General features: G+C 39.5%; 1 protein-coding gene across 1 annotated transcript in view; it reads right to left on the minus strand.

Moving 5' to 3' along the window:
- Positions 1-10390: 10390 nt before the first annotated feature.
- RERGL (RERG/RAS-like) overlaps positions 10391-17244 on the minus strand; it is a 19194-nt gene continuing 12340 nt past the window's right edge. Inside the window, exons 2-4 of the mRNA XM_009879762.1 lie at positions 15076-15149; positions 12203-12345; positions 10391-11042 (exon numbers count right to left, since the gene is read on the minus strand). Coding sequence (XP_009878064.1) covers positions 10760-11042; positions 12203-12345; positions 15076-15149 — 500 coding nt within the window. The 3' untranslated portion in view covers positions 10391-10759. The remainder of the gene's footprint in view (positions 11043-12202; positions 12346-15075; positions 15150-17244) is intronic.

The following is a 17244-nucleotide window of genomic DNA, read 5'->3' on the forward strand; positions in this document are numbered from 1 at the left end:
TCCCAATATCAGCCCCTGAAAAATGCCTGTAGAAACCAGGCCCAGTTAGACTTTGAACCACTGAGCACTCTCCTTTGAGCCTGACCATCCGGCCAGTGTTCCATAGTCCTCCTGTCTAGTCCATCTCTCCAATGTGCTCTTGACTGCATCAAAAGCCTTGTGAAATTCAAGGTAAATTACATCCACTGCTCTGCCCGCATCCACATAGATACTAATTCCATCATACAAAGTGATCAGGTTGGTCAGGAACAATTTTTTTCCTTGTTAATTATGTACTGCCTGTTCCTAGTCATGTTCTTACCCTTTATGTGTCAAGAAATGGCTTCTAGGGAGACTTGCTACATAATCTTCATAGGGACTGAGGTGAGGATGGCCACCTCAGCCAGGTGTCCACCTGCCTGGTACAGCTCTTACTGAGGACAGTTGGGAGCTGGAGGAAGGAGGGTTGGGATATTAAAAGAGAATCTTAAAAGTCCAGAGGCTTGACCATAGCACAAGAAATATGAAAGCACATAAAGTTAGCTAAGCTGGATTCAAGTGTACGGTTTCCTCGTCAGTCAAGGAAATAGTTGAGGTATACCCTAGATATGAAGTCGACTTTAGATAGTCATTTCAAATTGAAAAAGAAATATTCTACAGGTTTACAGTCGATCTGATATCTTTGATCACCTCTTTTCCTGTACCTAGGGTAAAAATGGGAAATCTTGGGCAACAAGAATTGCAAGTTCAATTCCCAGCTTGGCTTTCCCTGCTTACAGAAGTATCTGTATAAAATGAAGATCATTTTATGACAGTGAAATGGGGGGAAGCTGAAAATTTCAATATTGGGTAGTTAGAAAAATTGCCATCAACAACTGGTTATTTCAGTATAACATTTTTTTTTCATTGCTAAAAGTATTATTGATTTCTGCTGTATATTTTTTTTTTCAGGCTTTGGAAAGTAGAAAGCCCTTAAATAATTTGAGTTTTCACTTATTTCTCAGAATTGCGGCATATGACTGATAACTGCCTTTAGAACTCCTAATAGCTAAATTACAATTATTATGCAAAGACCTACAATAGACAGTTATATGGATTGTTAAATGACTTTGCCTTTTTTGCAAACCATAATCATTTTCCTTTATTAGCTGAAGGATTTCATAATTTAAGGAAGATGAGAACCTATAAGTCACACTTTCAAATAAGGAACATGGATATTGCAAACATTAAATTCTCCCATAAAAATGTTAAGGCATCATTAAACTAGGATCAGATTAATACAATTCAGTCAACTCTAGATAGATATCTCCTGTAATAGGCTGAAACAATACCTAGTGATATAGGATGTATAAGATTTTACTACAACCAATTTATAAACCTATAAAATGTACAGGTATCACTCAAAGCCATCATTAATTTTGCATGCCTTGTTTTAAATCAAGTGAGTTTGGTAAGGAAAAATATTCCCCTCCCTTACTGTAGCTCCCCTTCTATTGTTAGCTGCTATCATAGCATCTTACTTCTACCGTAAGTCAGATGAGAGATTCCTTCTGGTAGAGGTTGACCTGAGAATCTGTGCTTGATTTATCCATCTGTTTAGGTGTCTGAAAGATTTTTAAATGAATTTTCGGGGCATAATTTAGTTATTACTTGTACCACTGTAAATCTGGAGTCATTCTGGGTTTGTTCCAGAATAACAGCAAGAGGGATTTGACCCCATGTTTAGTCAAATTAAAAACAAAGGCTTGCATCTCTTCTACTCAGCTGGGAAAAGGAAGGGAGCTAACTGGGGGAAAAGCGGGTTTGGACCAAAGGCTCTGTGCCGGTTCCTTCCAAAGGTACAAGGTAGCCCTGTGGATCTGGAGAAATGGCAATTTCAGAAAATTGGGGTGGAACCAATGAGACCAAGTGCTATATTTATCAACACACCTTCCCGATCCTTTCAGTGCATACCTGCTGTGAAGAGTACAGCTGAGACTGGGCTGGACTGCTTCTCATTCCTAATCTGCTCATTCAAACTTAGCTTAGGTCAGTTCTCACGTGGTTCTCAACAGGGCCCGTGTGGAATATGTCTGTGTTACTTGGATGGTAATTTTGGCCCAAAGATTCTCCTAGTAAGCAATCAGTGACTAAACAGATTTGGTGCAAAGCCAATTCTTTTGCTTGGGGTAATAGGGAGGAAAAAAATACTGGTTAATAGCAGGGGAGAGTGTTGCTGGCTACGATGTCCTCTTACAAACAATCTCAGAACTTCTCTTAGACCAGTGTGTCTCTCTCCCATTCTGCATGAAGGCATATGTACTTTGTGGCCAAAGTTGAAGTGCAGGACTTCTGTTCTGTGTTGCCTATTCATCCTGTGACTTGTGCCTGAGAAGTGTAAGTATACATATTTAAAGTGTTGTACATACTGCCCTACTTTGACCTCCGTTTGGGTGTACCTGTATTTGAATATGTTAGCAGAGGTTTTGAAAAACAGAGCAGATTTTTCACATGTGCATTTGTGTGTGCATAAGGGAAGAGGAGAGGGAAATGTTTCTCCCACCCCACCCCGCTTCCCCAGACACCCATCAGTGCATTATGTTAAAAATAGATCAGAGCATGATGATAAGCTGTACTACACCGGTTCTATGTATTAGTAATCGGAGTGTATGTACCCTCTGCTGCTGAATTCATCACAATAAGATCCAGAGGTCGAAGCTGGACTGAGAAGGAAACAACAGAAAGGAGAAAGAGTAACTTGCTAAGCTGAGCACAGCTGGTGTGGCTCCTGGGAGAGTTGCAGCAGCAGTACAGAGAAAAACTCTTTGGAGGCACTGTTTAATGGCTAGATGGGAAACAGTTACTTGAACTAATTCTGTGAGGCCAGACTGGACCATTCAGGGCAGACAACCTTGTGTATATTGGCCTTTTTTTTTAATATAGGCTAAACTGGATGCAACCTGGATGCTTAGAGAGGGAAACACCTACATACCCAAGAGGGTTTGTTTGTAAATTTGTATTAATGATCAAAAATGCAATGCAAGCAAACAGAAGGAGATTTAAAACACTGTAAAGGATAAGTATAGATTAGATCCTTTGTAAAGCTTTTCTATTTGGGTGGAATCACCATCCCTGGAGGTATTTAAAAGACGGGTAGATGTGGTGCTGACAGACATGGTTTAGTGGTGGTTTGGCAGTGTTAAGTTGATGGTTGGACTCGATGATCTTAAAGGTCCCTTCCAACCCAGACGACTCTATGATTCTGTGATTTAGCTTAATATTTGCAGTACTCCCTAAGGTCTGTATAGGACAGATCCCAGACTACCTCAGTCATTTATTGAATCATCTAATGCAATTGAATTCTGAGTGACAGCCAAAATTACATGTAGTTAGTAAAAAAGCTTGTTGTATTTAATCATATAATTGTGCATCCATTTAGATCAGCCCAGCAATCATAAGAACCCTTATACACAAGTAGCTTTACCTATGTGACTCGTCGTTAGTAAGTAGGAAAGCTCACTCAGAGGGCATTCTCACGCAGAGGATTTGAAGAATGAAGCCTAGCTGTATGCCAGCAAGACACGTTTCTAATAATCCATTACTGTAGATGAGGATTGTGTTTAAATTAGTTTTTTTGCATGCAGCCATCTTGTTGAAAAGTAAAAGATGCTACCCTGGTGATATCTCACATGCAAGAAACTATGAAGTGATTTTTGTTATATTTTACCAATTTAACTGTATAAAGGGGAAAAAAAGTGTAAAATAGTATTTCAGCCTAGATACCCATTGAACCTTTCCTGAACTGCCCTGTCAGTACATTCTCCCACCAACAACTTTTGAACCTGTTAGTAAACATCAGCCATATTTGAAAGAGGATGTAAAGTTTCAAGATGCATTGTCTTCCCCTAAGATTCATGAAAAAAAAGTCTCAGAATATAACACGGAGACCCAGACTAGTGTTCTCGGTGAGGGAAAGGCATTTACAGTTCAGCTGCTGCATATACTCTATAGTAGCAGCCATGTGGTCCATCAGCAACAAGCCCACTCCTGGGCTTCTCGTACCATTCTTTGGATACTGTAGTGCTGTAATAGCTGGAGATGTGATGAGGAACTGGTGTGACTGTGGCCTCACATCAGTGGTCTAAAGGAAATAGCTCACGGAACAACTGTGTTGTTTAGTTAAACTTCCCGTTTAATGAAATATTTTAAGGTTAGAGCCATTTGGTGCAAAGTCCTCCAGTTGCAAAGAGGAGGATGTTCAATGGCAAATCAAGGCATAAGTGATGCAGGGATTTTATGCTGTCCATTTGAAAGTAATGAGCTTGGTTCATTCCATATGGCTGGGAATTGCTAGCAGAATAAGTCGCAAAGTGAGCTAGTTATCTTTGCTCACACACAAATTGTTTAAACGTATTTTCCAAGTCAGAAAACAGCCGACTGGTTGAATCGCTAGCTTGGGAGTCAGGAGACCTGATTTAACTTTCTGCTCCACCTTAGGCTTTTGGAGTTACCATAGGCAAACATTTAAAATACAGCTGTGCTGCAGACTGCAGTGAAGCATCAAGATCTGCTAGTTAGTTTTTAATGAGCTAGCTTAGAAGCAATCTGTGGCAGTACTCGGTTAACTTATCCTCAGCTTCATTTCCAGTTCATCCATTAATTTAACATGTGACAGCTGGATTTCAGGGTGTTTCATGAAGTTCAGCAGGGATCAAATATAATCCAGCATCCTGATCAATTATATGAAATAAATTTAGCATTAAATGACCCAGTGGTCAGCTCAAGTTCAATGTTAATTGTCTAACCATAGGGACTCAATTGACTTCGTAAAGTAGGACAGATGGGCTCTGTAGGGCCGAAGATGAAGGGCAAAATAGTTACCAAAGAGCCCCAAGAGGCCATATTTGGAACATGATTCATCTCACCTAACTTTAGAGATTCCCAACCCTAATTACATTTATAGTTGGTGGAGAGTCTAATGCCTTTTGAAGAGTGATTCATCTACGTGATTTGAAGCATCACCTAGATGAGGTAAATTGTGCAGTAGAAAGGCATCTAGCTGATATGAGAATCTCAAAGCAGACCTCCATCTTGGGCCAGGTGAATCCAACCTTAGAGCCTTTCCAGTAAGTGACCTTGCTCGTTAAAAGATTGAAGTAGTGTATCTGTACTACAGCTTACAGATAAGAGAAGAAACACTCTTGCCTAACTCTGTCTTAGCTCCCTGCCATGTGTCCCTGTCATGTTCTGGGGATGCATACCTTCAGGAAGCTGCAGAAAGACAAGGTGGAGGTCAGACCTCTTATCAGACCGATAGGTGTAGCTGGGAAAATGATAGAAGCTTTCAAGCTCTTCTTGAGGATATTAATATGTATGGGCAGTATGTTAACAGCAAACCTTTCAGCATCTTAGATGAGATAGCTGAACTTTATTTCAGTGAAACAGCTGAGCTCAGAAGTGCCAGTCGTCAGAAAAACCTTATCAACATTTGCAGTTTTATTAGTAAGGATGCTGTCAAGTGAAGCCTATGAAATGTCATACTGTTAAGCTCCGCATAATCGATAGCAGAATTTTGTAGTATTGGAAGGAAGGAGGGTTTTTACCTGTACTTTGTGATCGGCGTTCTTGGGTATATTAGCATTGATGTTTCAACCCGAGGAGAAGCTGAAAGGCTTCACTGCTCACCGAGGAGGATGAAGTGTGAGCAAAAGGCCACGAGAGGGAGCTGTTGGAAGCACTAAAGCTGTCGGGTTTCTCCTCATTGAGCAGGGTGATACTTTTAAAAGGCAGTCAGCAAAAGATTGTTAAACTTTCAGAGGCTTACAGCCCCCCTAAAATGAAGTTTCTTCGGGGAGGGAAGTCGCCAGAAAAGTTAGAAATCGCTTTTGAAAAGGAAAAAAAAAAAAAGAAAAAGCACAGCAATATACCAACCAAAAACCTGCGCGAAGCCTATTGAAAAAGTTGCATCTATTAAAAATGAAATCCCTAGAAACCACAATGCCTGTAATCTTAAAGTCGAATGTTTTAATCTCTGCTTCCTTGATATTTATGTCAAATAGCAAAATACATTATATAATACAGACACGATGCCATTTTGCTGCTGAATAGGAACATAGGGGTGTATGAGGGGACAGACCTGCTCAGATCATTTGGCTCAAGCCCCGTGATAACAGCTCTGTTCTGCACTTGTCCCACTTGCAGTACGTATTTCTCTGTACTGTTTGAGGCCCCCACTGGAAAAACTCTAGATGTTTTACAGTGTGCAGCGGTAATTACACACAGTTCTGATTACCTAGCCAGTCTTACAAAACGAATGTCGCAGTAAATGGCTCAAGTCATGTCAAACATATAGGGCTAAATGTGGATATTAATTATATAACTAGAGGGACTCAATTTACTTTGTAAAGCAATTAAAAGAAGACAGAAACTTACAGGCTGTTTCTGGAAAAGAGTAATGTCTGTTTAAAAATAACTTCCTACCCAGAATAGCCTGCCTGTCTCATATAATATCAATTTGAGGGGGGGGCACGCGACAGGATGGGACATGACACCAACCAAAACACTTGTGCATTTACAGCACTGTTTCTTTATGGAAAAATCAAACTCAAGCTTTAAAACAATAGACGTTGACAGTTAGGTGCCCAGATCCACATTTAGGCATGTAAACAAAGGATTTGCTTTTCAAACTGGCTGAACAGCACATTAAAATTTAGTTTTCCCTTGTTTATTCTCTGCGGGCAGGTTAAGTCTATGAAAGAGGCCTGTGTTTCTGTGGATGGGTTAAGGAGGTAGAAGGATTGGGTTTTTAATGTAGACTACAGTTTAATATTGCTCTGGTTTATTCTGGTAGTCTATTTTTTCTTTTTTTTTTAAGATAGTTCTTGCTTCAGAGCAAATAGGTGAGGATTCCTTTCAAGCATACTAATCAGAACTGGAGTTTGTTCCTATATCCATAAGCAAAGTAGATCTGTATGAAAACTTCATTAACCTAAAGCACCTGCTCCAACAGGCATCTTGATGGAAAACTGGTGTATTCTTGGATACTTCACTGCATTTTAGTTTTGCTTTGAGAATTAGTCATAATACCCTCTTCACAGCATACCCTCCAAAACCACCATTGATTGATCTGGACCCAGCTGTCAGCAAGAGCATCAGAGCTGTTCAGGCCGATAGCCACAGCATCCATCGTCCCTCTCTGCCTCCTGGCTGGATAGAATGCCAGGATGAGGCATCTTCAAACACCTGCTGGTGCACCATCCTCAAAGCAGTGTAGTCAGATAGGCAGAAAGGAAAACAAGACTGTCCCTGCATGGCTCACAAGGTCTTTGTGCTTCAGTGTTCACCCTTCATAATCACTTCAGAAATCCGCTTCTAGCAATGGGCTAAAAAAAACCTATGGTAGTTACTTTGTCTTCAGAGTATAGCACATCATCAAAACTTCTGAGCTACCTTTTTTTCTTGCTACCCTAATTTGAATATATCATAAAGAAATAGCATGTTTGGTTGGTCTACTCAGTACTGCACTTAATTATTTCTTCTTCCAGGAGTATCATACTCTAAGTTTTCTGTGCCACTTTTCCCTCTGCCCTGTTGTAAATGTGACTATAGTGGGATTTACAAAAAGAGTTTAATGGATACAGACATGACAGTAGGAAAAGGAGCTGAGGTTGTGTTTGTCTTGATTGTTTATTTCAAAACTATAGTGAGAAAGAGCTTCAAAAACCACCTGAAAGCTCTCTGAGAGACAGCATTTGGGAGCCAGGGGCTATTACCTTTATACTTCAGTGGAAGCGATTCGCTTTTATGTCACTGTTTCTAAAGTGAAAAGAAGTTGAAGACAGGGAGAAAGAATATCAATTCTGAGTGCCTTTCTCAAGCAAAATTTTTCTGAAACTAGAAAGTTCATATAAACAAGGACTTCCAGACATGACAGCAAGAAACTTTTAACTCTTATATAGCAATTTCAAAATCTTTGGTGAGAAAGGATGGAGTCCTATGCTGAAGCAATGCGTGGCAACACAAATAGCTCCATTTCCACTCTCTTCAATGAGTTCAATGTGCTCTAGGTGATGTCACTGTCAAGGGTGAACATCAAACATCGGTTACACTATTTACTTTGTTATGCCAGTAGGGCTCTCGCTTGCATTTTCAAATGCAGCTGAGCCAGTAAAAGATTACCTTTACCAGTGGGTAAAACTCCAAGAACACTTAGCACTATATACATAGCAGTCTTTTAAATATCTTATTTTTCATTAAAAGGCCTTCACTAAAAAAAAACCCCAAACACCTAATAAAATACACTTAGAAAGGGAGAACATAGATCAACTTTACTGCTTTAAAAGTGCATTCCTTCCCAAATCTGTACTTTTGTTCATCTGGGCTTACCCACAATAAAAGACAAGTGAAGTCCTGACCCTACCAACATCAAATTACATCTATACTGGGTGCTTTAGTATGCTTAAATCTAAATGCATCCTGCAGCTGTTTCAGATGGTCTTGAGGTGAGCGCAACCTAGCACATGGGCCAGAAGACAGCCACTCTGTGTTCTAATACTTACCCCATCTGGACAAAAAGGGAAGGAAAACTGTGGGGTACACTGCACATTCCACCTGTCTGGAAGCCCACATCACCATTAATATAAGCAAATCAAAACTAATTAGCTTGTCCGTGGCTGTCTTGACAAATTTTTAAAGGATAAATAATTTTAAAATAAAACTTCCTTACTATTCACTGTATAAAGGTACATGAAGGCTTCTTCACTGTGTACCAGAAACACAGCTAGAGGCCCTTTTCGTGCACGTATCTGATGCCCAGATTTACTTTTTCTAATTTGAATTCCAGATCTGCATGATGCTTCACTATTCCAATAGTCAAAAAACATCTGTAGCTTTATACCATAGTAAAGAAAAAACCAAAACGTTGATACATCCATCTTATATCCAGTTTATTTAATACCATAGCAGTAAATACAAATCAGTTTTCCACTCTGGCAATGCTAGAGCTGGCGAGATACAGCTACCTGAAAAATCAATAGTCTATTATTAGTAGTTCTGGAATTCCATGTGTGCTAGAAAGTTGGAGCATGTACATAAGTAGTCTTCAAGTTCAGCCTCATAGATATTGCCAATACAGTTAAATACACTATTCCTGATATGGCTGAGCAGAAATAAAACAACCCTGTGCCTGTCAACACTGAGAACTATATTCCAATATTTGTAGTTTTAAAACAAGTGAAATAAACAGTATCTTTTCCTTTAAAAAAGTGATCTTTGGTCAACATTTATTAAAATGTGCTTTAATTTTATTTTACAACAGTAATGCTAAGATTATATAGCTTTTTTATGTTATCTTATGGAGGTGGACATTTGAAAATCAGTATTCTGCTGTGACTGATAAAGTAATTTTACTAGTTTCAATTCAGGTAAAATTTCGGAGCAGAAGTAGGCTTCAACTCAGCAACTTATACAAAGACTGAATCCTAGCTGTCCTCTGGAACGGGTAGGAGGCAGTAATTCATTTTCAGATTGCTTCTCTTCCCTTTCATAGTATCTGCGTGAGCACAGCACTTTCAAACATGCTGGGCTAAGCCCTTATTTAGTTAAGTCTACAGTAAGAGCTCTGAACGTCAATTGACAACATACTTAGACCCATCTGATGTTTAATATCCACATTTGAGAAGTGTAGCTAACATACTCCTTAGTGCTCTTTCAAGTGGCATTTCAATACCATAGCAATGACTAGTTTTAAAGACATTGGTCCTTATCAAAAACACTCTACGCAAGTTAGGAGCACAGGTCTTACCAGCAGGCTGACCTTTAAATCCGGGCAGACATCCCAAAGAACGTGTGCTTTTTACCAGTCCATGTGCTTTTCAAGCTTCCACTCCTATTTGAAATTGAACATGCACATCCACCTTACAGGTAAGGAAACTTTGTTACAGCCCACAAAAACTTCTCTGTGAAAGGGATCAGCCCAAGATGTTACACTCTCCTTACATCTGCCCTAGCCATAAAATTATTTCACTAAACAGTGACCTTGCCAAAACAGTCAAATGCTTACTGACTAACTTTTCACTAACATTTCAGTTCCCACCCTCCTCAACCCTCTCTACTTCCTTTCATCACTTAAAAAAAAAAGATACTGAAACAGGAGACAATACTGCTTTGTTTATCTGTTTCCCTACTTCTGGCGCCTGTGCAAGGCAGCTTTGCAGGTAAATACCTTTTGTAGATTTGCTGTCTAAGCATTTAATTCATATGAATTTCAGCAGGTGTTAAGCACCTTTAGGTACACAAGGATCTGAGCCACCCTTCCTTGAGTTAAATACAAATACATTATCACATGAAGCAGTAGTATTTTGCTTTTCTTTAGTGCAAGTGTTCTTGCACAAAAAGACAACTACTTCTCAGAATTCTGAAGTAAGATTTTGATCAGCAAGGCTGAGGTTATTGGAAATAACTGTTTATACTTCAGTCACACCTAGAAGCTCTATCCAAGACCATGCTGGTGTTGAATAAATACAGACTAAGACTCTCCTCTGAAGAACTTATGAGATACAGGGTGAGAGGAGCAACTTAGAGTTTAAGCGACATAGCCCTAACACAGTAAAACTGTAGTAGAACTGGAAACAGAAGGTCAGGTCTCCTAGCTTTAGACCCTGTCCACTTGACGATACTATCTTCCACCTTTGGTTCCTACTGTCTTACTCCTCCAGACATTGACCTTTGGAGGAAATTGAATCCCAAGAGCTGCCTGTGCTCCATTATTTCAGCTTGTTCCTACTGCAAGGTTAACTATCTTTTACACAGATTTCCTTCTCTTTCCAAACACGTTGTTGATTAACTTGGCCATTGACTTTGATCCACTTGGTCGTCTCTTTTCCTTCACTTTGAAGTTTGAAGTGATATTCCTCAGGACTTTGGTGAACATTGCCATAACTTCCTGATAGTGTTCTGCTGCAGACAGTTCACAGAATTGGCACTTGTTATCTATTGCCAGCTTCTGTCCTTCATCCCAGCCAACTTCCCTCATGTGGCATAAATCCTGTTTATTACCAACCAAAAATACTGATGACTCGACAATTCTGAAATCAAAAAGTTCCGATTAGAGAAAAGATAAGTTACAATACTGCGCTGTATACTGTGCTGTATACAGTATCTATGAGAAGTATCTATGTTCAGAATAATAGGCATTGCAAAAAAAAACCCAAACAACAAAACAAACAACCCAAAAGAACAAACCAACCCCCTAACTTTGCCAGGTAGAGTTATAGTTTTCCACTTGCCATAGTCAAACATCAAAGGATTTTCCAGACAAGCTATTCTCTATCAGTGAAGTTTTCATTTTGGTTCCTCTACTCAATGAATTTGTGTATTTTTCATCCACTGCAGTTTTCATACTCTGCACTGCTGAGTATATTGTTGGCTACTGGACTTCATGAAGAAGCAAAGTGATCATTGTCTCCATTGTGATCATTGTCTCCATTAACAGAAACAGAGTCAAAGAAATAACAGAACAGAGTCAAAGAAATTCATCAGCATTAGTGGCATAATTCAGAAGAAAACACAGGAGTCCTAATTCTAAGCTTTTGCTAAAATTATCTCTTCCGGTGAAACATTAATTAAGAAAGGTCAGCAGTAAAACTGACAGAAAAGTATTACTTTTTTTTTTTTTTTTTACTCCGCTTCCGATATAAGTATAGGATTTCACTCTCATTTAACACCTCAGCTGACTGATGCAAGAATACAAACCACCACATATACTCAGGCTTGCAATTTTGGTGGTTCTTATTGAAAGTAAATAGTTTGATAATGTTGGGGTCACTGCTAATGGCAGTTTAAGAGACATTCATAGTATAAGATTAATTTATGGTGAGAAATGTTTTCTTCACCCCCCACATCGGTGCATCTCCACGAGTAAGAGAGTAGAGGAAAAAGAGCACAGACTGATTGTGCCAGCCTTTTACCTTTGTAAATCACAGCAGACAGATTTATGGCAATTATTTAAATAGTAGTGCTGTAAGAAAGAATAACAAAAATCCTGATGGACTTAGCTTTGGATACAGTGAAATAGATTGCAATTTGCACCACAGCTTACCTTCAGGAACCTTATTGTCGGTATTGTGTTATGCCACTAGGATGCTGCTGGATTTTAATTGCTACTAGGATGCCTACAGCTCACAGAAATGTTCTCAGCTTTTTTACATGTTTGCTGAGGTGAAAAAAAAAAAATAGCTCCACTTACTTTTTACAAGCTCCTATGTGAGACTCTCGGATCCTGTACAGCAATGCTTTTGCAAATGCAAATGATGCTCTGTCACTGATGTCGTAAACAATGATAAATCCATCAGCCCAGTGGAGCTCGTCTGTGAGGGAGAGCTTCCCCCGCTGAGGCTGAAAGAAGTTCAAATTCACATGCAAAAAGAACATTACTGTTGTCACTTCAGAGCATTTTCTTTGTCACTGTGAATGTGAGAATGTTGTACCTTTTATTGCAAAAGATATTAATAGGTCTAGGTGCTGGCATTGAATTCAGGCGAGTCCTGCTCCAAAAGCCTAATAAATAACCATCACTACAAATGGCACTTTGGATCACTGACAAATTCATTATGAAACATTTACGCTTTGTTTAAGCAGTAAAATTGCATAACCTGTACAGCCATTGCTTATGCCAAATATTCTGCAGAGTTACAAGGGAATGAAACATACAGGAGCTATCAATATTCGTGCAGTTTCTGGTTATAGCTGTGTTTTGCATGTTCCTAATATTCTGACTACAGTAAGCTTAATTATTTTCGTTTGGTTCTTAATTTGTTTTGTTTCTTCTTTGCATTGTTCAAGTCAAACAGTATTTAACCCACAGGATAAATTTCTAGAAAGCTAGAAAAAAAAGAATCTTTCAATCTGCAGTTGACTTCAATAAAACCAGTGACAGAAGTCACTCAAGTTATAATGGGGTTGTACCAATCATTGAGTCCTTTCACCCCAAGAAACTATCACACATGATTTCTAGACAGCAACAGCTACAAACTGTCCCATTAAGCTTTTAAATTTCATTCCTTAGCTATTTTAGGTAGATTTAGATTATCTGGCAGATAGATTAGATATACATAGATAGATTTAGATTATCTGGCAGCAGCTAGCAAAACCATGTGACCCAAGACAGGTAAAATACTGGAAGCTGACCAGGAAAAAATAAAAATTAAAAAAAAAAAATTACTTTTGCTCTGTGGAAAACCCATCTTGAATAGTAATTTGATGACTGTTTAGTTGTTCCCTCACCAGTTTTGTATTTCACTACTTGCAATGTATAATCTCCACTGACATGCCACGCTGGTGGCCTTGATTAGCTCAGCATCAGGGCAGCACCGTAGCATCATAAACAGCTGGACTGGGAACTGTAACTTACCATGAAGGATGGTAACTGAGTGTTGACAGTGAAAGGGCATGCATGAGAAGGAAAAGATGAAATAAGTTTCCAGAACTGTCTGAAGACCTCAGTATCTTTAATACAACAGATTTTTAATGTTGTAGCGACTGCACAGCAGGTTTAGGGGCAGGAAGGGCGACTTGTGCGTGTCACAGCTGTTTCCCAGATGGATGAAAGGACAGTGAGCTTTGCAGAACAGCGATCCAGGTACTAGAGGAAAGCCTCAGAGATCAGGAAGATTTCAGGAAACAGAAACGAAAATGGCAACTCTTGGTTCCCCACTCTGGCCCTCTTGGGACCTGCTTTTCTTCTCCAGCTCCCATGGGATACCGGACCTCCATAATCCCATCCATCTCTTTCTAGAATCACCAGTCCTATCAGACAAAAAGCAATACCACCACTACTTACTACCTACTCCCCTGCAGGCACTAAGAAGTCAGGAAGAATGCAGCAAACAGCTAAAGTCAGACCCTTTTCCTAAGTAGGAAATGGTACAAGATAGCTCAAAGAGTACTGGCAAGAAGAGTTGCCCTTAACACAGCTGATCTCTGGTCATCTTAAAAGCAAAAAGGTGCCCCAAATGTAGGAACTAAAATCTCTACCCATAATGTAGTCTAATCTGCTTTACCCTAGCTAGCTGCCACTCCCAATGTTTCAAATATCTTAATAAAGAGTTGATCACATGCCACAGGATTTAATATGACAGTAAGTGGAAGCTATAGGTGGGCTTAGGAAAGAGGTCTGAGATAGGCAGAGGCAGTCCACAGAACAGTAGCTCCTAACAGATTGTATGGCAAAGGAGGACTCTATAGTGTTAAATGGCACAGTAGCTATTTCGGGATTCTCATTCCCCTGGGACAAGCAATGCTGTTGCTTGTCTCTAGGAAGGCAGATTTGTTTGGTGGTTCATTTTATGTGCTCAATGGATTAAGTTTTTAAGTCCTTGACATTAAGTCTGAGCCAGACTTTCAGTGCTTTGGCTTTAGTGTTCATTATCCTAGCTGGTAAGGAGCAAGATCACCACCCAGAAGGGATCCTTGCAAGCTAATGCAATCAGGCAGACCTACCTAGGTCTGCATGTGATACACAGTATCAAAGTTTCTCTATTACTGAAATAGTAGGAAAAAAATGAAAAAAAAAAACCAAACCACTATTACAAAGTGGTTTATTGTGATCAAAGTTCAGCTGTCAACATGTCAGCAACAGCCTGCATTATGACCTTCCTTGGACCTGTTCTGTGAATGCAAGTCTTACTTCCAGGCCTTTCTAATTTGACCATTTCCTCAGACATTTAATAAACTGCTTGCTTTATAAACTAATTTTCATCCATTTAGGGCATATGAGAAAACTGCATATAATCCTGCAAATTATCTCTGTATTTACCTCTAAATGCAGAAGTGGCAAAAGTTATTTTGTTAGTAAAATTCAAAAAATGCAAAAGCATTTACAGAAAATTTAAGCAACGAAGGGCTTCTTCCATGAAATAGCAAAGTACTCAGCAGCTCTGTGCCACAGCAATTATCAAGTTTCAGTCTTAAAAAAAAAAAAAAAAAAACAAAACAAAACACACAAAAACCAGCAAGCACAAATTCCAAGAACTAGACAGAAAGGTTGTAATCCCCTGACCCTTTCTACCATTACTCAGGTAGAATGAGAAACGGCCTTTCTTTGCCCCCTAAAATTCTTACCTGTGAACAAGGGTCATAAATTTCCAAGTGTATCTGCCTCCCATCCAGGCATAAGTATTTAGTGTAGATGCATTCTAAAAGACACATGGCATGCAAAGAAAATCAGCATTAGAGTCACTGGGGATGGTGGTGAAAAGAAAAGGCAGCAAAGGTGAGATTCACTAATACTGAGGGGCATTTAGTTTCTCAGGTATGGTTTGGTTTAGTTTTCATGTCTGAGTTTGGTTGTTTGGGGTGGTTTTTGACACACACTAGAAACAAACTTACTTTGTTTTGCAACACATGAGCTCTCCAGCCCCTTAGGCTGACTAACACCACTTCACTGTGGTGTTCCCATAGAAGTGTTGGTGCAATGAATAATTTTAGACCCTAGTTTTCAGCTTCCAAAATGGAAGCGGAGGGTATGCACAGTGTTCAGAATAAGATAAATGCTGATGACTACTCAGCTTGTTACCAAGGTTCAGGATTATGACAGTAGTAAGCCAGCCTGTGTGTAAATTCTGATTCTGAAAAAAAAAAAAAAAGACACTATTTCTGTAGAGTTTATTTACTATGAAATCCAGTGCTTTAAGAGTTCTCATGTTAAGTAGCATTAGATCAACAGTATTTACAGGATGATGTCCCTAGACTAGATACTAAAATATGTCAGTTCTCCAATTTAGGACTTTCCACCAGCACTAGCAACCTGGGCAACCCTAGTACAGACACACCATTGCTATTATTTTAAGCAGTGGGTTGTTCTAAGCAAGTGTAACCAACTTGTGTTCACAGCACTGGTCACCAATAAGCTGTCTACAGTACAATTCCTCAGAGTGACTGAACTACAGAGACAAGAACTAGTGTTGGCACTACTGAAAATACACTTCAAACTGTGTGTAATGAGGGCATAGATAAGGGCTATGGTCTCTGGAACCAAGCAGCTTTAGTTCAGCACCATGTTCATCTTAAACATTTTTCATGCATGTCTTAAGAGTTCATCTTATTACAAACTATCAGTCCCAAGCATCCCAGGGTGTCAAATTTGCAGGCCCTTGGTGGTTTCCATAATTAAACAAAATTTTAATTAATACTTTGACTCCATTAAAAATGTTCTATAATGATCTTCTGCTTTATCACCCCTATTCCCACCTTTCTCCTCCTTCCTCTCTAGAAATAGAGCTAAACTTATTGTCCAATAAATATTTGTTTAAAAATGAAAATGTTTTGGGGTTTGACATGTCTTGTCTAATACTTGCAGCATCAGAGGGTCAAAACAAGGAAACCTGGTTTTAGTTGTAGCTGGCTTAGAACACACACAGAGCACAGAGAACACTACGTAACTTACATGTGACAGCTTAGACTTAGATAAGCCACCTGAGCCACAAACTATCTTTTCAGTCTGTGTATAGTAATAACATTGGTAACGTATTTATGTACAACTGTAACTACTTTCAGAATAAGTTCATTTGGATATATTCAGTGCGATTCAGCTTAGTACTACAATTTTCACTTTTCTTTGTGGATCACAGAATGCTATTCTCATTTCTGTTAATGAAGTCCTTTGTAGAAAGTCCTTCGGTTTAGCAGGGAAAGAAGGTAGATAGCAATCTCCTTTCCTTGTTAAGTTTTGGGACGCCTAGCACCCCGTCAGCTGGAGTGGCACACTTCGAAGGTGTTTATGTATTAGTTAAATAGTGCTTCTACCCGGGATGTGAAAGTTCAAGTCCTGCTTTGCCGTTTCCTTAGAAGTATCTTAAGGATCAGCACATTTGTTCTGGCATGAACGAGAAAGTCTATCCTCAGCACAGCCAGGCTTTCCAAAAAGCTATCAAATCAGTGCATTCCTGCAAAAGCAGGGAGCTTTGCACTATGCTTTGATTAACCAGTAATGCCTGATAAACAATCTGTTTCACCTCTCCTCCAGAGCTGAGGAGGAGATACTCAATAGAACAGGTGTTGGTTGGGGTTGGGTGTGTTGTTTTTTTTAATCTTTTTAAGTCTATTTCTTTACTCTCTTTATCTCCCCTCTGATTGAGCTTACTATAATCTACCCACCCTTCGCACATGCAGCCCCGGTTATCTTTCCTTCCCGAGTCCCTTTACAGTGGCTTTGCCACCAGCAGCTCACCAGCCCCTCTGCCCGCCTGCGCTCCTGGAGCGATCTCTCTCCAGATACCCGTCTTGCTTCCC

Source organism: Charadrius vociferus, unplaced genomic scaffold, assembly GCF_000708025.1.
Source record: "Charadrius vociferus isolate BGI_N301 unplaced genomic scaffold, ASM70802v2 scaffold90, whole genome shotgun sequence".
In the NCBI taxonomy this organism is placed as follows: Eukaryota; Metazoa; Chordata; class Aves; order Charadriiformes; family Charadriidae; genus Charadrius; species Charadrius vociferus.